Raw genomic sequence first — 21,051 nt, forward strand, 5'->3', positions numbered from 1 at the left:
ATGACAGATGCTGAGATTTGAAAAGTTAGTTTTATAATTGTTAAAACACAAATTGTCAACATCACATATAAAATATACAAAGTAAATACCCTAAATCGAACTCTGAGTTTTCAAGCAGCATTTTTTTTACTTTGCCTCTGTACGTTTTTATTATTGTCAATGGAAAGATTTTTTCATTTGTGTGTGTGTACAGTGAAATTGACATTTACCAATTAAAAAATGGAATGCTTCCAAGACTAAATATCTGTAAAATGTGAAACATTAAAATATGTCACGTGAGTGGTGGTGACATTAGCCTTATTTATGATGCCTAGTTATTCCTTATTTACGGTGTTATTACAGAAGGACCTTTGGTTTGTGCAGTCATAGGACAGAACTAGCAGGTGTGTCCAAGTCCATAGGTTATTTTGGGAGCATTTGCAGAGTTTATTTGGAAGTGTGTGTGATAGGCTCTGGCCAGTGCTATCCATCTCTCCTTAGGCTCATTCCATATTCAACTAAATATTTTGTGTGTGTGTGTGTGTGTGTAAGAGCAAACTAAGAATCTCTTCTCAACGTCTGTTTGTCTTCCTCCTATAGGAATTTCTGCCGAAGGAAATTTAAGAACAAGACATGTGGTAAAGGGTCGAAAAAGTGAAGCTAAGCTTAAGGTCCCTGGAGCTGCTCCTTCTGCTTCCATGGATCCATTTAAAAGCACAGGAGACCCAGCAGGGCAGCAGGTCAGCAAGCATGAACTTTTCTTATTCTGAAGAGTTCAGACAAATATCTACAACTTTTTCTACTAATCATTACGTATCACTGATTTTTACATCACTGCAAACTTGCGTGATGGCTAGCAGGCAGCAGTAGTGATAAAGTCCCTTTTGAGAGGGGCCTGCAGTCTAAAGACAGGGCAAAGACTAAAACTGATGACTGATATGAATGATGTGCAAGTTGGACTGTGTTAAACATGTATTGTTATTCCCATGCAGTTCTATGTACAGTAGATCTTTGGTTAGCTATGAAATAAGCTACAAAGCACCCGAAGACATCAGAGGAAATAGTGATCCAATCTAGTCAATTGGTTTCACTTCTGAAATAGTATCTCTTTAATTTTAAAATAGGAGATAAAAGTTTAAAGACCTACTAGGTCACCTACACTATTCCCCTACAGTATATTGCAAGACAAGTTCCAAAGCAGTGGGACTTCCTTGTGAGACTATCCCATAGTCTAATAGACCTCACCATTCAGAACTCTATGGTGAGCTGTGTTCACCTGTGGAACATTGATCATGGCTATTAAACTAGTAATATTTTATTTAATGCCTCCTTTGTCAGTCACTATCATCCTCCCTATCACGTAGATCTGGGATCTAGCCATTATATTTTACTCTCTACAGCCGCACATTCACGCATTGTCTAAATCTCGTCGTTTCTTTCCGCACAATATCTTTAAGATCCAGCATTCCTGTTACCACACAGCTAAAACTCTCATCTAGGCCTTGTGTTCTGACTACCACATCCCCCTCCTCCTGTGTCCTTAACAAATGCCACCTTGCCCCACTTATGTCCATTCCAAATGCTATTGCAGAGATTGTTTTGCTGGCTCACTGCTTCAACCACATTCCCCCTCCCACTTTGCATCCCTCTACTGGTTCCCTCTTTTCCACATCAAATGATAACTAAGGCTAAGATTTTTCCCCGGTTATTTTTAGTAAAAGTCATGAACAGGTCACAGGCAATAAACAAAAATTCACAGAGCCCCAGACCTGTTTGCTACTTTACTAAAAATAACCGGGGACAGGGTTAGGTAGGGGGAAGGAATGGAGTCCCCGGGGCGGGGGAGGGACTGACAGGCCGAGCCCCTCACCATGGCAACGGGCATAGCCCTGACCCCAGTGGCCGCAGTGGGGGGCGCAGCCAGGGGGGACATTCAGCCCTTGCTCCAGAGCTGGCCCAGCTGTGGGGCAGGGGTGCATGACCCGACTGAAGCCTCTGCCAAGCCCCGGCCGCCGCGGCGGAGGACACATACACACATGGCCCTGGGAAGTTGCAAGGAGGGAGCGTGATCCTAGCTGCAGCCTCTGGCGAAAGCTGCTGGGCTGGGGTGCACGACCCTAGCTGCAACCCCACCAAACCCGGGACACCATGGGGCTGTGGTGTACGGCCCCAGCTGCAGCCCCCAGAGGAAGCCACGGGGCTGGGTCTGCAGGGTCCTTGTTCCAGTCCTGCTGTCGCCTCCTGAAGCCCTGGAAGTCACAGAGGTCATGATAACTACTTGTTTTCACTTTAAAGGCCCTTCATGGCCTATCCCCACCCTACTTATCACTACTTATGTGCATTTGACCTTTTGACTCCTGCCTGCACTCTGCCAATGATACCAGTCTTGAATCCCCCGTTTTCCAACAAGCACTTTGGTGCTTTCTCCCATGCTTCCCCTTATACATGGAAGCTGCTCTCGATAAACACACCCAAGGCCAGCTTGTTCTTCAGATCCCTCCTTAAAATTCTCTTCTGCTGTGTTTCTACGGAATGCTTGACAACGGTTAGGCAGCTGCTGTGCTGTGCCCATTGCGTCTTGTATTGTCCATAAGTCTCACCCTGTGTTTCTTTCATTTTATGCTTAGATTGTGAATTGTTTGGGGTGGAATTGTCTTTTTGTTGTGTTATACAGCTTGTAGCACTGTTCAGCCTTGACCCCCATTCAGCCTCCTAGCTTTTACCACTATATAAATAATAATAATAAAGAGGGATGGAAACTAGATCATAATCTTTTTACAGTGGGCTCTCTTGTTGTCTTGCCTTTCAGAATCCTTATGGAGACTTAACAGTTCAGGCTTACCCTTGCCATGATAAAGGGAAAAAGAAATCTCATGATATTTTACTTGCTACAGTCAGGTGAAGTTTTGCAAGGTTTCTTTGCTCCTAGAGTCATGATGGCCACTGCCCGTTGTGTCAGAGGTGTTTAGTATTGAAGGAAGAACTGACCCCTTTACTTTGATATATTTCAGTTATACGTAGTCAGAGGTGAGATGCTGGAACACTGCATTGAAGCAAATGAATTGTTCCCTTCTAATATGAATCCTAGCAGAGCTGACTTGGTCTTTCATCATTCACAAAGCAGATCTGAGTACCATGTGGATGCTATATGTAGGCCTTTTTGGACGAGACATGAAAAACAAAGGTCCTCTCAATGCTGTCTAGACGTTGAAGATCCCATGGTACCTTTTGTGAAGGTACCTTTTGTGTACGTTTTGTGAAGGGCTTTGGGATTTTTGGGGCTAAAGATGCTGTATAAATGCAAAATACTAGTCTAAGGCCATGTTCTGCCCTGACTGATTCAGTAGGGTTGGACAAGATGTAAAGCTGGATAGAACTTGGCCTGTATTTTCATTTGTGTGTGGAGACAATGGCCTTCTCATTCTCTTTTTAAAGTGTAGTTATACTGTTAACAATTCTGGACCTTGATGTGTGTTGAGGTACAAATCTGCCTCTGAGAGGCCACCTTGCATCACTTGTTAGTAGCTGGGGACTATGAATGTGCAAAGACAAGCTTGTCTGGCTGCTTCTTCATCCCCTAAATCCATCTGTGTCGCGGCGAGAAGATGCTTTGGGCTGGGGCAGAGGGTTGGGGTGCAGGAGGGGGTGCGGGCTCTGGGAGGGAGTTTGGGTGCAGGCTTGGGACAGGGGCTAGGGTGCAGGGGGTGTTGCGGGGGGTGAGGGGTATGGGCCTTGGCCGGGCAGGGCTTACCTTGGGCAGCTCCCAAAAGTGACCAGCACATCCCTCTGGCAGCGGTGCTGGGGAGTGGGATGTCAGGGGTCTCTGCGCTCTGCCCCTGCCCGCAGCACCACCCCCGTAGCTCCCATTGGCCACAGTTCTTGGCCAATGGGAGCTGTGGAGTTGGCGCTCAGGTCTGGGGCAGCGCGTGGAAACCCCCCCAGGCCGCAGGGATGTGCTGGCCACTTCCAGGAGCGGCGATAAGCCAGGGTAGGTAGGGAGCCTGCCTAAGCCCCGCTGTGCCACCAGACTTTAAGCGTCTAAAATCTCCCAGTTTGGCTTCAGTATCCTCTGGGAGATAGAGCCTGATTCCGGGAGACTCCCTGCAAAACTGGGAGGATTGGCAACCCTACTATGGAGTAGTCAGATCAAAGAAACCTGCAGCCTGATACTCAAAGTGCTAACAAAGGAAGTATTTAATTTAAATAAAAATTAAAAGGCTTTGAATGAGGGTCTTTTTAAAGCTTAGGGTATGGAATAACATAACTCTGCATAAGATCATCGCCAGTCTTTCTATTAGGCTACTTACAGTAATCGTTTTATTAGCTTTTGAACACTGGTTTGAAACAAACTGAAGATTGAAGGGCACATTTTCTCCTTGGTGTGTACACTCAACTCACATTACTGAAGCATTCATTGTGAAGGAAGGTTAAAGTGTTATTGTTTGCTTCATACTTTCAACAGTTATTCTGTATTGTACTTTGTATTAAATTTGCCCCAGTTAAATTGTGAGATCTTTGAGGGCGGGATTATTAAGTACGATGAACACTTAGTAACACTCAGAATTCACAGATGTCTAGATTCCAAGGCCAGAAAGGATCATTGTGATCATCTAGCCTGACCTGTATTGCACAGGCCATAGATCTTGTCCAGAATGATTCCTTTTGAATGAGAGCAGATCTTTTTAGCAAAAACATCCAATCTTGATTTAAAACTTGTCAGTGATGGGGAATCCATCATGACGATTGGCAACGTTCTCTGTAATTTTTTCTATCCATGTGTGGAATGAATTTTGTTTTGTGCGCCACCAGTAGAAACAAAAAACCATAATATATATTTTTCAAAAGTTACTATGGAGATAATTACTCCAGCCAGGACAGGCTAGGCATTTTAGAACTCACTATTCAAAGCATTAAATTTATGAAATGCATAGACCAGTCCAGAAACTAAAATAACAGCACTTTGAAAGAATAAAATTACAGCTGACCAGGGGCTCGAAGGCAGAGGGCAGGAGCAATGTGGCTGCAGAGTAGCTCGGGGAGATACACCTGATCACACGCTGCTGGATGTGTGTGGCTCTGATAACCAAGTGTGTGGCACTTGATTCACTTTTGGGCGGCCACGCGACTGCGCAGCTTAGAGGGAACACGGACCCTTGGTAAATTGTTCCAATGGTTAAATAGTTTTGTTAAAAATACATGCCTTCTTTCCAGTCTGAATTTGTCTAGTTTCAACTTCCAGCCATTGGATTGTTTTATACCTTTCTCTCTTAGATTGGAGATCCTATTATTAAATATTTTTTCCCCAGGTAGGTACTTATAGTCTGTAATCAACTCAACCCTTGACCTTCTCTTTTAACTAAAATCCATTGAGCTCCTTGAGTCTGTCACTATAAAGCATGTTTTCTAATCCTTGAATAATTCTTGTGGCTCTTCTCTGAACCCTCTCTAATTTATCTACGTTCTTCCTGAATTGTGGGCCCCAGAACTAGACACAGTATCCCAGCAGTGGTCACACCAGTGCCAAATACAGAGGTCAAACCACCTCTGTACTCCTACTCAAGAATTCCCATGTTTATTCATCCAAGGATCACGTTAGTCCTTTTGGCCACACAGTCACACCGGGAGCTCATGTCCAGCTGGTTATCCACCATGACCCCCAAATCTTTTTCAGACTAACTGCTTCCCAGAATAAAGTTCTCCATCTTGTAAGCATTGTCCACATTCTTTGTTCCCAGATTATACATTTACATTTAGCTTTATTAAAATGCATGTTCTTTGCTTGTGCCCACCTTACCGAGCATTCCAGATTGCTCTGAATCAGTGACCTGTTCTCTTCATTATTTACCACTTCTCCAATTTTTGTGTCATCTGCAGAATTTATCAGTGATGATTTTGTTTTCTTCCAGGTCATTAATAAGAATGTTAAATAGTATCGGGCCAAAACCAATCCCTGTGGGATGACATTAGAAACTCACCCATTCAATTATGAAAACTAAACTAAAACTAAACTAAGTGAAAACACAAAACGAAGTGATTGGGCAACAAAATGGCAAATGAAATGTAATGTGGATAAATGTAAAGTAATGCACATTGGAAAAAATAACCCCAACTATACATACAACATGATGGGGACTAATTTAGCTACAACGAGTCAGGAAAAAGATCTTGGAGTCATCGTGGATAGTTCTCTGAAGATGTCCACGCAGTGTGTAGAGGCGGTCAAAAAAGCAAACAGGATGTTAGGAATCATTAAAAAGGGGATAGAGAATAAGATTGAGAATATAGTATTGCCCTTATATAAATCCATGGTACGCCCACATCTTGAATACTGTGTACAGATGTGGTCTCCTCACCTCAAAAAAGATATTCTAGCACTAGAAAAGGTTCAGAAAAGGGCAACTAAAATGATTAGGGGTTTAGAGAGGGTCCCATATGAGGAAAGATTAAAGAGGCTAGGACTCTTCAGCTTGGAAAAGGGGAGACTAAGGGGGGATATGATAGAGGTATATAAAATCATGAGTGATGTTGAGAAAGTGGATAAGGAAAAGTTATTTACTTATTCCCATAATACAAGAACTAGGGGTCACCAAATGAAATTAATAGGCAGCAGGTTTAAAACAAATAAAAGGAAGTTCTTCTTCACGCAGCGCACAGTCAACTTGTGGAACTCCTTACCTGAGGAGGTTGTGAAGGCTAGGACTATAACAGGGTTTAAAAGAGAACTGGATAAATTCATGGTAGCTAAGTCCATAAATGGCTATTAGCCAGGATGGGTAAGAATGGTGTCCCTAGCCTCTGTTTGTCAGAGGATGGAGATGGATGGCAGGAGAGAGATCACTTGAGAGATCACTTGTTAGGTTCACTCCCTCTGGGGCACTTGGCATTGGCCACTGTCGGTAGACAGATACTGGGCTAGATGGACCTTTGGTCTGACCCGGTACGGCCGTACTTATGTTCTTATGTTCAATGGTGATTCCGTTTACAGTTACATTTTGAGACATGTGTGCCATGTTATTTTTATACCTTTTTGGTTTTCAGTCAAAATGTCATGCCTTACAGAAGTCTAGATATATTACATATATATTACATACATATATTACATCAACACTATTACCTTTATCAACCAAACTTATAATCTCTTCAAAAAATATCTAGTTAGGTTCTTTTCTCAAAATAAACCCGTGTTGATTGGCATTAATTATATTACCCTGCTTTAGTTCTTTATTAATCGAGTCCTGTTCAGCCATCCATTATCCTTCTGGGATCGATGTCAGGTTAACAGACCTATAATTTTCTGGGTCATCCTATTTACACTTTTTAAATATTGGCACAACATTAGCTTTCTTCCAGTCTTCTGAAACTTTCCCAGTGCTCCAAGACTTATTGAAAATCAACATTAAGAGTCCAGCAAGCTCCTGTGGGCAACTCTTTTAAAACTCTGGGATGCAAGTTATCTGGGTCTGCTGGCTTAAAATTGTTCAACTTTAGTAGCTGCTGTTTAACATCCTCCTGAGATACTAGTAGAATCGAAAGAGTGTTATATGATCTGACTACACCATCTGATGATCAAGGTTTAGATCTTCAATCTTCTACTCAAGCATATAGGAACTTGTAGGTTTTATTACATGTATGTAAAGATCTAGCACACTGTAAACACATTCTTGAATATTTGCCATTACTTCCAGTTAGTTTGATTTCTGTTTTACTACCAAATTCTTGGAGCAAATAATGTGGATTAAAAATAATTCAATCTCCACCTCTTTTCTGGATGAGAATGCGTGGCACAAGCCTTGGATAACTCAATCAGTAGCTGTATAAAGTTGTTCTTTTACTAAGTAAGGCCAAACTTAGAGTTCAGTGGAAGAACCCATGGAAATATCCACAGTTATATGTAGGCTTTGCAGAATTCAATTTTTTGAAATATAATTTTGACGGATATTCTCTTTTTAAGGACTTACTTAGATTTTTACAATTTAATATTCAGTTGTGGGAAATTAAGTACAGGTAAGACAATAATTATTTAATAACAACAGCAGATGTTGAGAATAAAAAATGAAAGTTTTATAATTGTTAAAACAAAGTGTCAACCTCACATACAAAGTACACTTCTGCCCCGATATAACGTGACCAGATATAACACGAATTCGGATATAATGTGGTAAAGCAGTGCTCCGGGGTGTGTGTGGGGGGTGTGCTGCGCACTCTGGCAGATCAAAGAAAGTTCGATATAACGCGGTTTCACGTATAACGCAGTAAGATTTTTTTTGGCTCCCGAGGACAACGTTATATCGGGGTAGAGGTGTAGATACCATTAAATCAAAGTTCTCAAATGATGTTTTCCTTGCCTATTTGTAAATTTTGATCATTAATGGAAATATTTTTTCACTGGTTTGTATATGCACAGTGAAATCAACATTTACCAATAATAATCTAATCTGTCCAAGCCTAATTATATGTAATGACAGTAACAGTGATACTGTAAGAACTGACTTTTAAACTATAAACTGTGTACGCCCTCTGGTGGACATGGGTACCAAATGTATCCATTTATTTAGGTGTAAAATAGGAGTGGACTGGCTCAGAAAGAAGAAGAAGAAAGCATGGCAGATTAAATTTAAAAATTATCTTGTTTGTGGGGCAGGATTGGCAGTGGTTGAGAAGCAGTTGAGTATAGTGTAGATTTAAAATCTAATAAAAAAGAACTGACAGTGGCTAGTGGGGTGGGGGTAACTCAGTTTAGTGTGTGTTTCTAAATAAACAAAACACAATGGAGCTAACAAGATACCTATCCTGTTATCACCCTGATCACTGCTTATATGTTGCATTCCTGTTGCTCTCTCTGACTCCTGTGTTTAGTCACACAATGAGTTCCTGATTTTGATCTGTCAATTTGGGTGAATTCACAATACAAATATAATCCTAGATTTGTAGGCCACCAGGGACCATTTTGATTATCTGTTTGAATCTCCTGCATAACACTAGCCAGAGAACTTCGCCCAGCAAACCCTGCATTGAGCCCAGTAATTTTTTTAGAAGAATCCACCACAAAATGTGGTAAATTGTACCAATGGTTAATTACCCTTAAAGTTAAAAATAAGCACCGCGCTTCCAGTCTGAGTTTGTTTAGCATCATTTTCTGACCATTACATCCTGAAATACTTTTAATAGCTTCAGAAATACTTGTTCTGTATAAACTATTGCATTTTAAAATGCAGATTTTACTTTTCAGGTCACTAATGAAGGAGGAGCGAAGAGTGCTTCTTTAAAGGATTTGTGTCCCGAGGACAAGAGACGCATTGCAAACTTAATTAAAGAACTTGCCAGGTGAGAAGAAGCTTCACCTGAAAATGCATTATGTTTAGGGAGAGTCATTCTTTGAGTTAATGCCAGACATCTTAGAACTTCATCTTTATTAAATAGACATAAGCATAAAGTGATTGCTCTTGCTGGAAGAGATCTGAGCAAGAGGAGACCCAGTAATGTTCTCTTACCCCCCCTTGACCAAAAAAAAATAGGTGGCAATGAGCAATTAGGCCTTTATCCTGTAAATTGCAGGAGCCTGTTCACACAGAGCTAGTTACAGGATCATGGCCTTAGGGAAGGGGTCTCAAACACGCGGGGCTATTTCCTGCGGCCCGCCAAGCGGCCTGCACTCACCCCCCTGGCCTACCTCCAGGCCAGGGGTGGGCAAACTACACCCGTGGGATTGCCCCTCTCGAGCCCCGTGCCGCTCCCTGAAGCGGGTGGCACCATGTCCCTGCGGTCAGGGCAGGGAGAAGCAGAGGGCTCCGTCCGTGTGTTGCCCTGGCTTTTAGGCAGCGCCCCCTCGCAGCTCCCATTGGCCGGGAACGGGGAACCTGGAGGCACGGCAAGCAGCGTGCGGAGCCCTGCATCCCCCGTCCCCCAGGGGCCGCAGGGACATGGTTCCAGCTACTTCCCGAAGCGGAGCGGGGCCGGGGCTGGCAGCCTGCCCTGGCCCTGGTGTGCGCTGCTGCCACCCCTGGAGCCTGATGCCCTCCTACACCCTGCCCCCCAACTCCCTGCCCTGAGCCCCCTGCTGCACCCCACACCCCAACCCTGTTCCCTGAGCCCCCTGCTGCATCCCACACACCCTACAGCACCCCAACTCCCTGCCCTGAGCCCTCTGCCTGAAACTCAACCCCCTACAGCACCCCAACTCCCTGCCCTGAGCCCTCTGCCTGAACCTCAACCCCCTACTGCACCCCAACTCCCTGCCCTGAGCTCTCTGCCTGAACCTCAACCCCCTACTTTATTCCAACCCCCTGGCGCATCCCACATCCCTCCTGCACTGCAACTCCCTGCCCTGAGCCCCCTGCTGCATCCCACACCCCTTCTGCACCCTGAGCCCCCTGCTTGCACCCCAACCCCCTGCTGCACCTCAACTCCCTGTTCTGAGCCCCCACCACACCTCTCATGCATCCTCTGGGGGCAGGGAGGGGTGGAGTTGGGGTGGGGACTTCAGGGAAGGGGTTGGAATGGGGGCAGGGAAGGGGTGGGGCCTCGTGGAAGGGGTGGAGTGGTAGCAGGGCCGGGGGCAACGAGGCGGGGGGTGTCAGTGATGCGGCCCTTGGGCCAATGAACTAGCCCTCATGTGGCCCTCGTGGGCATTTGAGTTTGAGACCTCTGCGTTAGGGCATGGCAACACTTGCAGATATAGAGTGCTTTGAGTTAAACCAGCCTTCGTAGAGCGCAGTAGGGAAAGCGCTTTAGATTGTCCATACTGACAGCTGACAGTGCACTGGTGTGGCCACATTAGCAGCTCTTGCAACAGCCACAGAGAGCAGTGCATTGTGGTAGCTATGCCAGCATGCAAGTGGCTGCAACGTGCTTTTCAAATTGGGGGGGGGGGAAGTGTGACAGGGAGTGTGTTTGTATGTTGGGGGAGAGAGTGAGTTTTTGGGGAACTGAGAGCATGTCAGCATGCTGTCTTGTAAGTTCAGACAGCAGCAGACCTCCCCCCCACACCTCCCTCTCTCACACAGCATTCCATAGCAATGGTTGCTTTGTCTCGGAGCAGGTAAGCAGCCGGCTGTCAAACAGAGCTTTCAAAGGACATATCCAAAACAATGACAAGAGTGGCCACTTGACTTAAGGGGATTATGGGACGTTTCCAGAGGCTGATCAGAACGCAGTAATGCAACATCTCATTCACACAGACGCTGGGGCACTCCAGCAAATGTTTTTCCTCTCGCCGAGGTGGAGTACCAGGAGCGCTCTAGCCGTGGAGTCAGAGCGCTCTACGTGCCTTGCCAGTGTGGACGGGTTGTGAGCCAGTGCGCCTGGGGCTCTTTTAATGCACTGTAACTCACAAGTGTAGCGGAGCTGTTAGTTGCAACAAGGGCTCTTTCCTCTCGTGTGTAAAAGAAAATATTAAATTCTTTCAGTTATTTCCTTTGTTTTCTGAAATCACAAACTTTGCTGGTATGAAACTTTGCAGTGCTCATCTGCCAGTGGAACAAGTTTTAGGGGAACTACCATTTAGAGGTAGGGGCATAAGCTTTTGTGGGTAAAAAAACCCCCACTTCTTCAGATGCTTGGAGTGAAAATTACAGATGCAGGTATAAATATCCTGGCACATGAAGAGAAAGGAGTTACCTTACAAGTGGAGAACCAGTGCTGACAAAGCCAATTCAGTCAGGGTGGATGTGATCCACTCTCAATAATGAGGAGGTGTCAATACCAAGAGAGGGAAACTTTGTAGTGAGCCAGCCACTCCCAGTCCCTATTCAAGCCAAAATTAGAAGTGTTAAGTTTGCAAATGAATTGTAGCTCTGCAGTTTCTCTTTGAAGTCTGTTTTTGAAGTTTTCTCATTGCAGGATGGCTACTTTTAAATCTGTTATAGAATGTCCAGAGAGATTGAAGTGTTCTCTTACTGGCTTTTGTATGTTACCATTCCTGATGTCTCATTTATGTCCATTTATTCTTTTACATAGAGACTGTCTGGTTTGGCCAGTTTACATGGCAGGGAGGCATTGCTGGCACATGATGGCATATATCACATTAGTAGATGTGCAGGTGAATGAGCCCCTGATGGTGTGGCTCATGTGGTTGGGTCCTCTGATGGTGTCGCTAGAGAAGATATGGGGACAGAGAAGGCAACGGGGTTTGTTACAGGGGTTGGGTCCTGGGTTAGTGTTTCTGTGGTGTGGTGTGTAGTTGCTGGTGAGTATTTGCTTCAGGTTGGGAGTGGTGGGGGCTGTCTGTAAGTGAGGATTGGCCTGTCTCCCAAGGTCTGTGAGAGCAAGGGATTCTTTTCCAGGATAGGTTGTAGATCGATGATGTGCTGGAGAGGTTTTAGCTGGGGCTGTACGTGATGGCCAGTGGTGTTCTGTTACTTTGTTGGGCCTGTCCTGTAGTAGGTGACTTCTGGGTACCTGTCTCGCTCTGTCAATCTGTTTCTTCACTTCCCCAGGTGGGTACTGTAGTTTTAAGAATGCTTGATAAAGATCTTGTAGGTGTTTGTCTCTGTCTGAGGGATTGGACCAAATGCGGTTGTATTTTAGGGCTTGGCTGTAGACAATGGATCGTGTGATGTGTCCTGGATGGAAGCTGGAGGCATGTAGGTAAGTATAGTGGTCAGTAGGTTTCCGGTATAGGGTGGTGTTTGTGACCATCACTGTACAGTGCAAATAAGCAATCTATCTCCCCTCTTACATGTTTTAACACCCCTCCCGCCCCCCCCCGTGATTGAAAAAGATTTGAGTCTCCTCACCACACAAAGATGAAAAATGAAAAGGAACTGAGTGAGTCACCCTGTTTTAGTTTCCATTTAAAAAGAGGGAAAGAACATTTCGTAATGTTACGTTACGCTGAATTTTAGGATGTACCTTGTTTCTTCCATGTATTAAAGGCAAAGGCAATGGTGATCACCAGCATTGCTTACTTATAATCTTTAAAAAGCTTTATTGAGTACCTGCTTGTTTGCTTTTGATGGTAAAACAAAAAAAATCAGATTTTTTTTGCTATGTAAGCTCTCTGGGGCAGGGTCCATGTGTTTGTACTGCTCCAAGCACCATTGCACCTTAATCCTGATTGAGCCTCAGGCTGCTACTATAACATAAATATTAAAGAATAATATTGAGAAGATCATAATCCCTTTACTTGATGTTTAACATCCACGTGTGCTCAGTGGAGAGGTCTGTTGCTAGTGAATCCCAGGCACTTGACTTTCTCTAGGAAGCTTATTTTTCTGTCAGATGGTAATATCAATAGTTAATTTAGGAAAAATAAAACTTTATAATGGGAACAGTCAGGTTCTAAATAAATAATTTAAAAAAATCTGCAGATTTTATCCCCTCCACTAACACTTCAGATTAAAACACATACTGCATGGGTCTCTAAATGTGCATAAGTTACCTGACTGAATAAATGCACCATTTTTTACACAATCTTCATTATAGGGCATGCATTCTTTTGGAAATCCTAGTTACACTGTCAAAGACTTCATAATACAATAGAGGTCACACTCTTTTCAATTTAAAAAACAAAACAAACCCCCTTTTGAAAGTTTATCCTGGAATCTGCTCCATACCTAATTGTATGTTTCAGTTGTGTGTTCTCACTGGGCTGCTGGCATTTGTTCATAGTATTCTTTTTTTTTCTTTAAAGAAAAGAACACTTTGTAAAATTTCATGCATTCTTCGAGATGAAAAATGGTGTCTAAAATATGAAATCATATTTTTGCCTAAACATTTTGATATGTCCCTACAAATTCTAAAAATACTTCTTCAGCTGTTTTTAACCATAGATTACAAAATGCTTTGCAATAGTGAGCAAGCATCATTAGCCTTATTTTCTCAGATAGAGAAACTGAGGCACAGAGATGAAATGATGCCACCCAGTAAATCAGTGATGCAGCTAGAAATGTTCTGTTGATTTATTCTCATCATCCACTGGAATACTTTCCTCCTAATAACTTGATACAAATTTTTGCTGTACAATCTTTTGGTAAACTTCCAACTCTTTATTTTTAACTACTCCATGTGTTAGAACGTCTAGTTAAGGCTATAATGAAGAATAGATTGCACTGAAGCCTGCTTACAAATGGTCAAATGTTGTAGCTGTTCTAGAAGCAGGCCCCAATGTTTGATGTATAGGTGTATAATCTAATAATGAAAAAACCCTCTATTACATTGTTACTCAAAATACACTGCTCCCAACTGAATTCCAATGCACTAACTCATTTAAACACGGGATTCTTTTAAAGTCTCAGATGCTTTGATTTTTCCCTGAGGATAGATTGATATTTCTGCCTGACATTTCTCTGAAGAAAAATAGAAAGTGCAGCAACATTAATTTTGAAAGGTAAAATTAGTAGAACACTATTATTTTATATTTAGTTCTCTTTTATTTTTAAACCTCATCATATTTTTATTGGATGTAATTAAAAGTCCTTTGCAAGAGTGATAGGAAAGTTAAACTCTAACTCTTCTCACCTCATTCGCTTTTTAAAAAAAAACTCTCCATAATTTGATATTTCGTAGTAGCAAAAGAACCAGCAAAATACTGAAATTTCCAGATAGACTTTGCAGTAAACAATAATAATCATTAATAATAATAATAATAATAATAATAAAAAAATAAAATAACCTCATTTGGTCAGATTGAACCTTCATAGGTTCTGATTGTGCCACACTGTATGCATGGAAATGTCATGTTAGCTGAGAATAATTCCTGCATGTATATCACAGGATCATGGATGGAAATTGTTTGGTTAATAACTGCCCATCTCAAGGCAAACTGAAGGAAGGGATAAAATCCCGGCCATACTGAAGTCAGTGGCAGAACTTCCATTGATGCAAGTGGTCAGAATTTCACCCAAGATTTGCTGTAATAGCTCAAGTTATTGACCCATCTCATTGGGTATCTTGACTATTCTGCAGTGGTTTATGACTGGTGGAGCAACTGGAGATTGTCCTCATCTCTTTACCCTTGCAATTTTGTACGTGGAAGAGTGTGTGTGTTACTCTTGAGGGCATTCTGCACTAAAAAATTAAAAACTCTGCAAACAATATTTTAAAAATCTGCAAAATTCTGCACATTTTATTTCTCAAATAAATGTGGATGCTCCAGCCTGGCAGTGGGGAGCACGGGCCACTGGCTGCACAGAAGTAGGAGATCACTGTGCAGCTTCCCACTGGGACATGGACTCAGCAGTGAGACTGGACCCAACCCTGACACAGCGCAAGGACCAGGCCTACTCCAGAAACACCCCAGGGCCCTGCCACTCCATGCCAGTTGCACCAGCTATGGGCAGGCAGGCTCAGCAGGGCAGGATCCAAGTGTGGAGGGGCTTAGCGTGGGGGAATTTAGGTGTGGGTTGAGAGGGTTCTGTGTGGGGTAATCTGGGTGTGGGCAGCTCAGGAAGGGATCCTGGGGGGATCTGGATACACAGGGGATTATTGAGGTGGTGGTGGTGGGGCTCTGGCTGCAATGGGCCTCTGCAGGGGAGTCAAGGTGAGGGTAGTTGTCTGGGTGTGGAGGGCTCAGTGGGGTGGGGATCCAGATGCAGCTGGTTGGGTCTCGGTATGGTGGGGTTTCTGGGGCAGGTGGCTCATCGGGGTGGTGCAAGGGGACTGGGGTTTGTCAGGGGGTTCTGGGTGTGAGGGAGGGGGTGAGTTTTAGCGGGAGGGTCTGGATATGAGGGGATCTGGATGCACAGGGGTTGGGCAGATGGAGGAGCAGCTCCCTGTACAGTGATCCCTTCCCCTGCAGCTGAGGAGCGATGAGTGCAGGAAGCATGGGGGAGAGGTGTTTGCAGAGCTTCCTACAGCTTGGGGGTGGTGGGTCTGACCTGGCCCCAGATGCCGTGCACAGGAAGAGGAAGTCTCGTTCTCCCCAGCCCAGCCGGGACTAGCAGCTGAGCGCAGCACAGGATAGGAGCCACTAGCGGGGTCTTCCCCAGTCCTGCCCCCTTCCCCATAGCGATTTATCTCTCTGCCGACTGCCCTGGGCAACCGAAACATACCGCTGGTGAGGGTCACATGACTCCTCTTGTGGCTTCCTTTTGCTTCCCCATCAGAAAGTCATTTTTCAGCGGGGAAGCAAAGAAATATGTGGGGGACATAAATTCTGTGTATGTGCAGTGGCGTAGATTTCCTCTAGGAGTAGTGTGTGTGTGCGTATTCCTTCCAGACTCTGCTGAAGATTAGCTAATATACTGAAACATGGAAGAGGATTATTTTTACCTTACTTTGACTAAGTTCTAATGTTGTTAACTATAATATTATCCTATCCTTTGGAAAAATTCCAGCTACAGTATTTGCTTCTGACCTGTGCTGCAGGGAATTTCAAGGATTGACCACACACTAGCTATTAGGGACTTGATGAAATTGAATTTTAAGACCGGGTTGAAAGAAGGAACTCAGTCAGATCCCTTCTAATCTTCTTTTAGAGGCTAAATAGTTATAGGTTTTGCACTCTTCTGTCACTTGTAAATCCTAGCCATCTCTTTGTCTTTTTCTGAACCTATCCAAACTTTTTTACATCTTAAGGCGAAGGGACATGAACTGGACTGGGTGTTCCAAATGAAACTGGTCTGTTGTTGGCTATGTCACATCTTCTTTACTTTATGTGCCTTTTAAATACATCCAATGCTCTCTTCCCTTTAACTAGAGAATCTGGATGGACTCATCACTCCACTGTCCATAGTGACTGATGCTAGACATTCAAAAGGTTTTGCAGGCACCGTGTGCCTTTTTTTCATGTTCCAGCTGGGGCTCTGCTCATTGTTGATTCCTTGAGGAATTTCAGAGCGGGGGTTAGTCATGGCTAAGTTACCAGAGTGCTCTGTGTACTGAGCACTGCAAGTGGGGTATGATCATTGGGCTCGCTGCTCCATGGGAACCTCTGAGTGTTTTTGAAACACCCATGTACTCAGGCAGCTGCTTCTGGCTTACGGATGCAAGTGGCACAACTATACCAGCAGGAACAAGTTAAACCATTACTCTCCACACAGTACCTATTAGCTAGGGAAGATGTTCCTTGACCTCACACTGATGCAGGCTTTCCTGCATGCAGGCTTCCCAGAGCAGTAATGGGGAGAGAGCAACACACAGGATCCACACCCTCTCATTCCTTGACAGAGTCATAACTGCCCTGGATCTTTGGGGATATGATGGGCATCAGCCAGCTATCTGTCCGACACTGCCTCTGGGACTTCCTAAGTAGGGTGGCGGGAGTGGCCACACAATACACTTGACCGAAACATGTTTTTGCAACTAATCCAAGAGTCTTGAGAGCCCACTCTCCTTCAGTGTCTGGCATAGAGGATGGGGGGTTGTATCCTTTGAGGATTCCCAGGATGGACAGCTTCCATGAATAGGGAGCATCCTCACTAGGAATATGATACGTGTGACGCCAAGCAGTAGTTCACAGCTGTAGTAGCAAGATTTGCTGATTCTTGTCTTTACACTCACCCCCCAAATTCTTCTTCCCTGCCCTCACAGTTTGTGTGTGGAGTCAAGGAATTCAGTTGTATTTTGGGTGAGTAGAAGTATCAAATAAGATGCATATACCATGCAGACTCATTCATTAGCAGTCCTACTCCTCACAGCACTGGGAGGCCAAGTACTTGATCTTTCTGTTTGTCTTTTCTCTGTTGGCAGAGGGCACCCCTAGAAAATCGAGCCCCTCACCCTTTATTAAATCTTCAATTAAAGGCAGAGCACTGGTATAGCAGTTTGCCCGTCTCAAAATGAGATTGAAGTGTCCGCATCCAACTGGAGGTACATTACTATACACACCTGAAAAGGGTGACAGAACATTCCTGTATGCGTGCATAGCATTGTCACAGAATGTAGAATGCCCTTGCCTGACTCGGCAGATACTGTATAATGGAATTCATGTCCTCAGTCAATGAGCGTGCAGGAGCTCAGAATGGAGAGTTTGCTGTGCCTATACGCTAGGGAACAACATGAGGATGAAATCCTCCTCCTGTTGCATCTTTATTAGGGGATATGAGGATTCCTAGCTGGGGGAACAGGGTAGCTGAGTGTGAGATACTCATCTGCTTTCTCCGTGTGGTTCACCAAGCATGTGGATTGGGTTGTTGGGCGTGGATATCTTGGCTCTAAAACCAGAGATTCTATATGTCATGGGTTGGCAATCTTTCAGAAGTGCTGTGCCGAGTCTTCATTTATTCACCCTATTTTAAGGTTTCATGTGCCAGTAATACATTTTAACATTTTTAGAAGGTCTCTTTCTATAAGTCTGTAATATATAATTAAACTATTGTCGTATGTAAAGTAAATAAAGTTTTAAAAATGTTTAAGAAGCTTAATTTAAAACTAATTAATTAAAATGCAGAGCCCCCCCGGACCGGTGTCCAGGACCCAGGCAGTGTGAGTGCCACTGAAAATGAGCTTGTGTGCCGCCTTTGGCATGCGTGCCATAGGTTGCCTACCCCTGCTATATGTAGTAGAGAGAGAGAGAGCCTGGAGCACTGGGCCTGGGGCAAGACCTGTGACTATGAGCCAAAGTCAGGCGATGTATTAAAGCAGCTGCTTACAAGTTTACTGTCTGGTACATGAACTTAGCAAAGGTACTGCTAGTGTCGCTAAAACACAGGCACTTCTGAGAAGTACTAGGCACTGGGTAAGTATGTGAACACATTCCCAAAGATTAGCACAGGTACCTCCTGACCTAGCACAAGATAAGAGGGTTTGACAGAAGTGATGAATAGTCACGGCTTAAATTCAGTTAGATTGTTGCCCAGAGGGGCTCCCCAACCCCACCAACATGCTATAAAAACTCCAGGGCCTAGTTGGGGAGGAAGCGGGAACTTGAGGCTCCAAGCTTCAGCCGCTGGGCTGGTGGTGGGGGGAAGCTTGGGGGTTCTGCCCTGCAGGGTGGCAGGGGTCTGGGCTTCAGCTGCAGGGGAGGGGGGTCTTGGGGCTTCAGCTCTCCCGGGGGTGGAGGCTCCGGGGCTCAGGGATTCAGCCCTGCTGGGGTACATTGGGGCGCCACTCCAGACAGCCCCGGCTGAACTTAAGCCCTGTGAATAGGGATGTTTTGCCCAAGACATCAGGAACAAGATACAAGGAGAGGTAACAAGGAGATGTCATGAAACATTTAAGGTGGTATGTAAATTGTTTGTCTAGAAATCTTGGGGTACCTCGCCGTAATCCTTTGTGTGTCCGAGGGGACAACAGAAATTCCAGCTGCTGACTGAGGTGCTCCTTGCCACGGGGCACTCACGTGTTACTGTATCTGTAGCTCCTACAGGACGCTAGGACTGTGCTTTGAGGGCTATTAACCTGGCCAAGTGCCTTTGTCCCTAAACTGTGCCGGTGGTCTTTCTTTTATGAGTAACATTGAGGTCTGCTGAATTAGCAGGCTGCACTATCTGCTTGTGCTGATAACACTGGAGCTCCAAGAACAGAAGCACTGAGCAGCTGTAACAGCTTAGCAGCCTGGAGAGCGTTACCGAGGCAATGGCATTCCAGCCTTCTACACTTAAAAACACTGTAGTCTCCCTGTGTTGACACCTGGGTAAGATAATAGAAACCTTGATTAAAGGGAATCTTCAGGGGACCCAAGAGGACATAGAAGGAAGTCTGAGGGGATGCACACTCAGTCCTCTGCATACACCTCAGTAGCAAGCATTGATGGTGACACAGCTGGACTGTGGACTGTAGAGCTACAGCAGCATGCAGGATAAGGTTTAATCAGTATCTGTGGCGTGGAGATGTTAACTGCTGGGGAGTATTGCTACAGTGGATTTGTGGACTTTGTAGCCATAGGTATGGCGGGTGTTAAGTTGTACACAGCTGTGTGGAGGTGCCTGTCCAGTTCAGTACAGTGGTAGTATATTTGCTGTTGGGGTGGCCCTGGTCAACTTGTTCATAAAAAGATACAAATGGCCATACTGGGTCAGACCAGTGGTCCATCTAGTCCAATATCCTGTCTTCCGGCAGTGGCCAATGTGAGATGCCTCCGAGGGAATTAACAGAATAGGGCAATTTTTTGAGTGATCCATCCTCAGTCATCCAATACCAGCTTCTGGCAGTCAAAGGTTTAGGGTTCCCTAGAGCATGAGGTTGTGCCTCTGCCCATCCTGGCTAATAGCCATTGATGGAGCTATCCTCCATGAACTTCTCTAATTCTTTTTTTCATATCCCCAGCTCACCTGACAGTGCGCATGGTGATGTCCTGACATCACAGAGGATGTTTGCTTTGTTCTGTAGGGCTGTCAGCTTCTCTGCTGCCTTCTTTTCAGCTTGACTGCATAGACCACTACATTTCTCTGTTGTCTTCCCACTACCTACCATTGCCTTTAACTGCACTGAGTTTAGTTAGTATTCGGCCCTGCAGCTGCTGTTTATTCAGGCCTTAGGTGTGTTTCTGGACTGCAGACCCAGCAGCGAGTTAGGGGTGGAGGTTACCTTCAAGATAGAGAGCTTATTTAATCACCTGTAAAGCTGTGTTTTGCTTGGTGCTCCCTGGTTACCTTTCATCCCCACTGTGCAGGCTGGACCCTGCTCTGTCTTGTGCTGGTGCCCCCGCTGCTGTCCTGTCTTGCTCAGGATGCTCTGATTGTCACTTTCAAAGCCAATCCCGTCCTTAAGACACTATTTCCTTGAGTGCTGTGAGCCCTGGTCTTCCCCTCAGTGAACAAAATAGATGGTGGCTTTACTAATTTGCTTTTGATGTCACATCCTTTCCCCCCATCCCATCTGTTGTCTGTTTAGGTCTTAATTCTGCATGCGTCCTGAAGAGTCAGGCTCTGCACAAGCATAAGGTTCCATACAGGTGGATCCCTTTGCAGGGTCAAATCCATGGGTTTTTAAGCTCTTCAGAGCAGGGCTTTTGGGTAGAGTTTTCAAGAGAAATCTAGGCACTTAAGTCCCATTGAAAGTCAATGAGACATGGGCTCCTAAATCACTTTTGAAAATAGGACTTGGGACCTTGTCGTGTGTTGGTGCTATTGAAAATGTTATCCTTTATCTCTGTGCTGGGCGGCCATATGCCTGGCAAACTGTGAGCAGTACCTAAACCCACTGTTGGGGAAACACTGATCTAGTGGCTGTTATGATCATATGAGGATTTTC

At 44.6% G+C, this 21,051-nt stretch overlaps 1 protein-coding gene across 5 annotated transcripts in view; it reads left to right on the forward strand.

Annotated features, from left to right (window-relative positions):
* KIAA1328 (KIAA1328 ortholog) overlaps positions 1 to 21,051 on the forward strand; it is a 250,571-nt gene that overhangs the window by 4,772 nt on the left and 224,748 nt on the right. For 4 of the 5 annotated variants that reach the window (XM_045020559.1, XM_045020558.1, XM_045020561.1 and 1 more), the window contains 2 exons: positions 580 to 719; positions 9,209 to 9,303. In XM_045020559.1, the coding sequence (XP_044876494.1) occupies positions 678 to 719; positions 9,209 to 9,303 (137 nt within the window). In that variant the 5' untranslated portion in view covers positions 580 to 677. Of the gene's footprint in view, positions 1 to 579; positions 720 to 3,084; positions 3,216 to 9,208; positions 9,304 to 21,051 lie in introns of those variants that run through there. The other variant, XM_045020562.1, reaches the window with a different exon arrangement.

This window comes from Mauremys mutica, chromosome 6 (assembly GCF_020497125.1).
Source record: "Mauremys mutica isolate MM-2020 ecotype Southern chromosome 6, ASM2049712v1, whole genome shotgun sequence".
Taxonomy (NCBI): Eukaryota; Metazoa; Chordata; order Testudines; family Geoemydidae; genus Mauremys; species Mauremys mutica.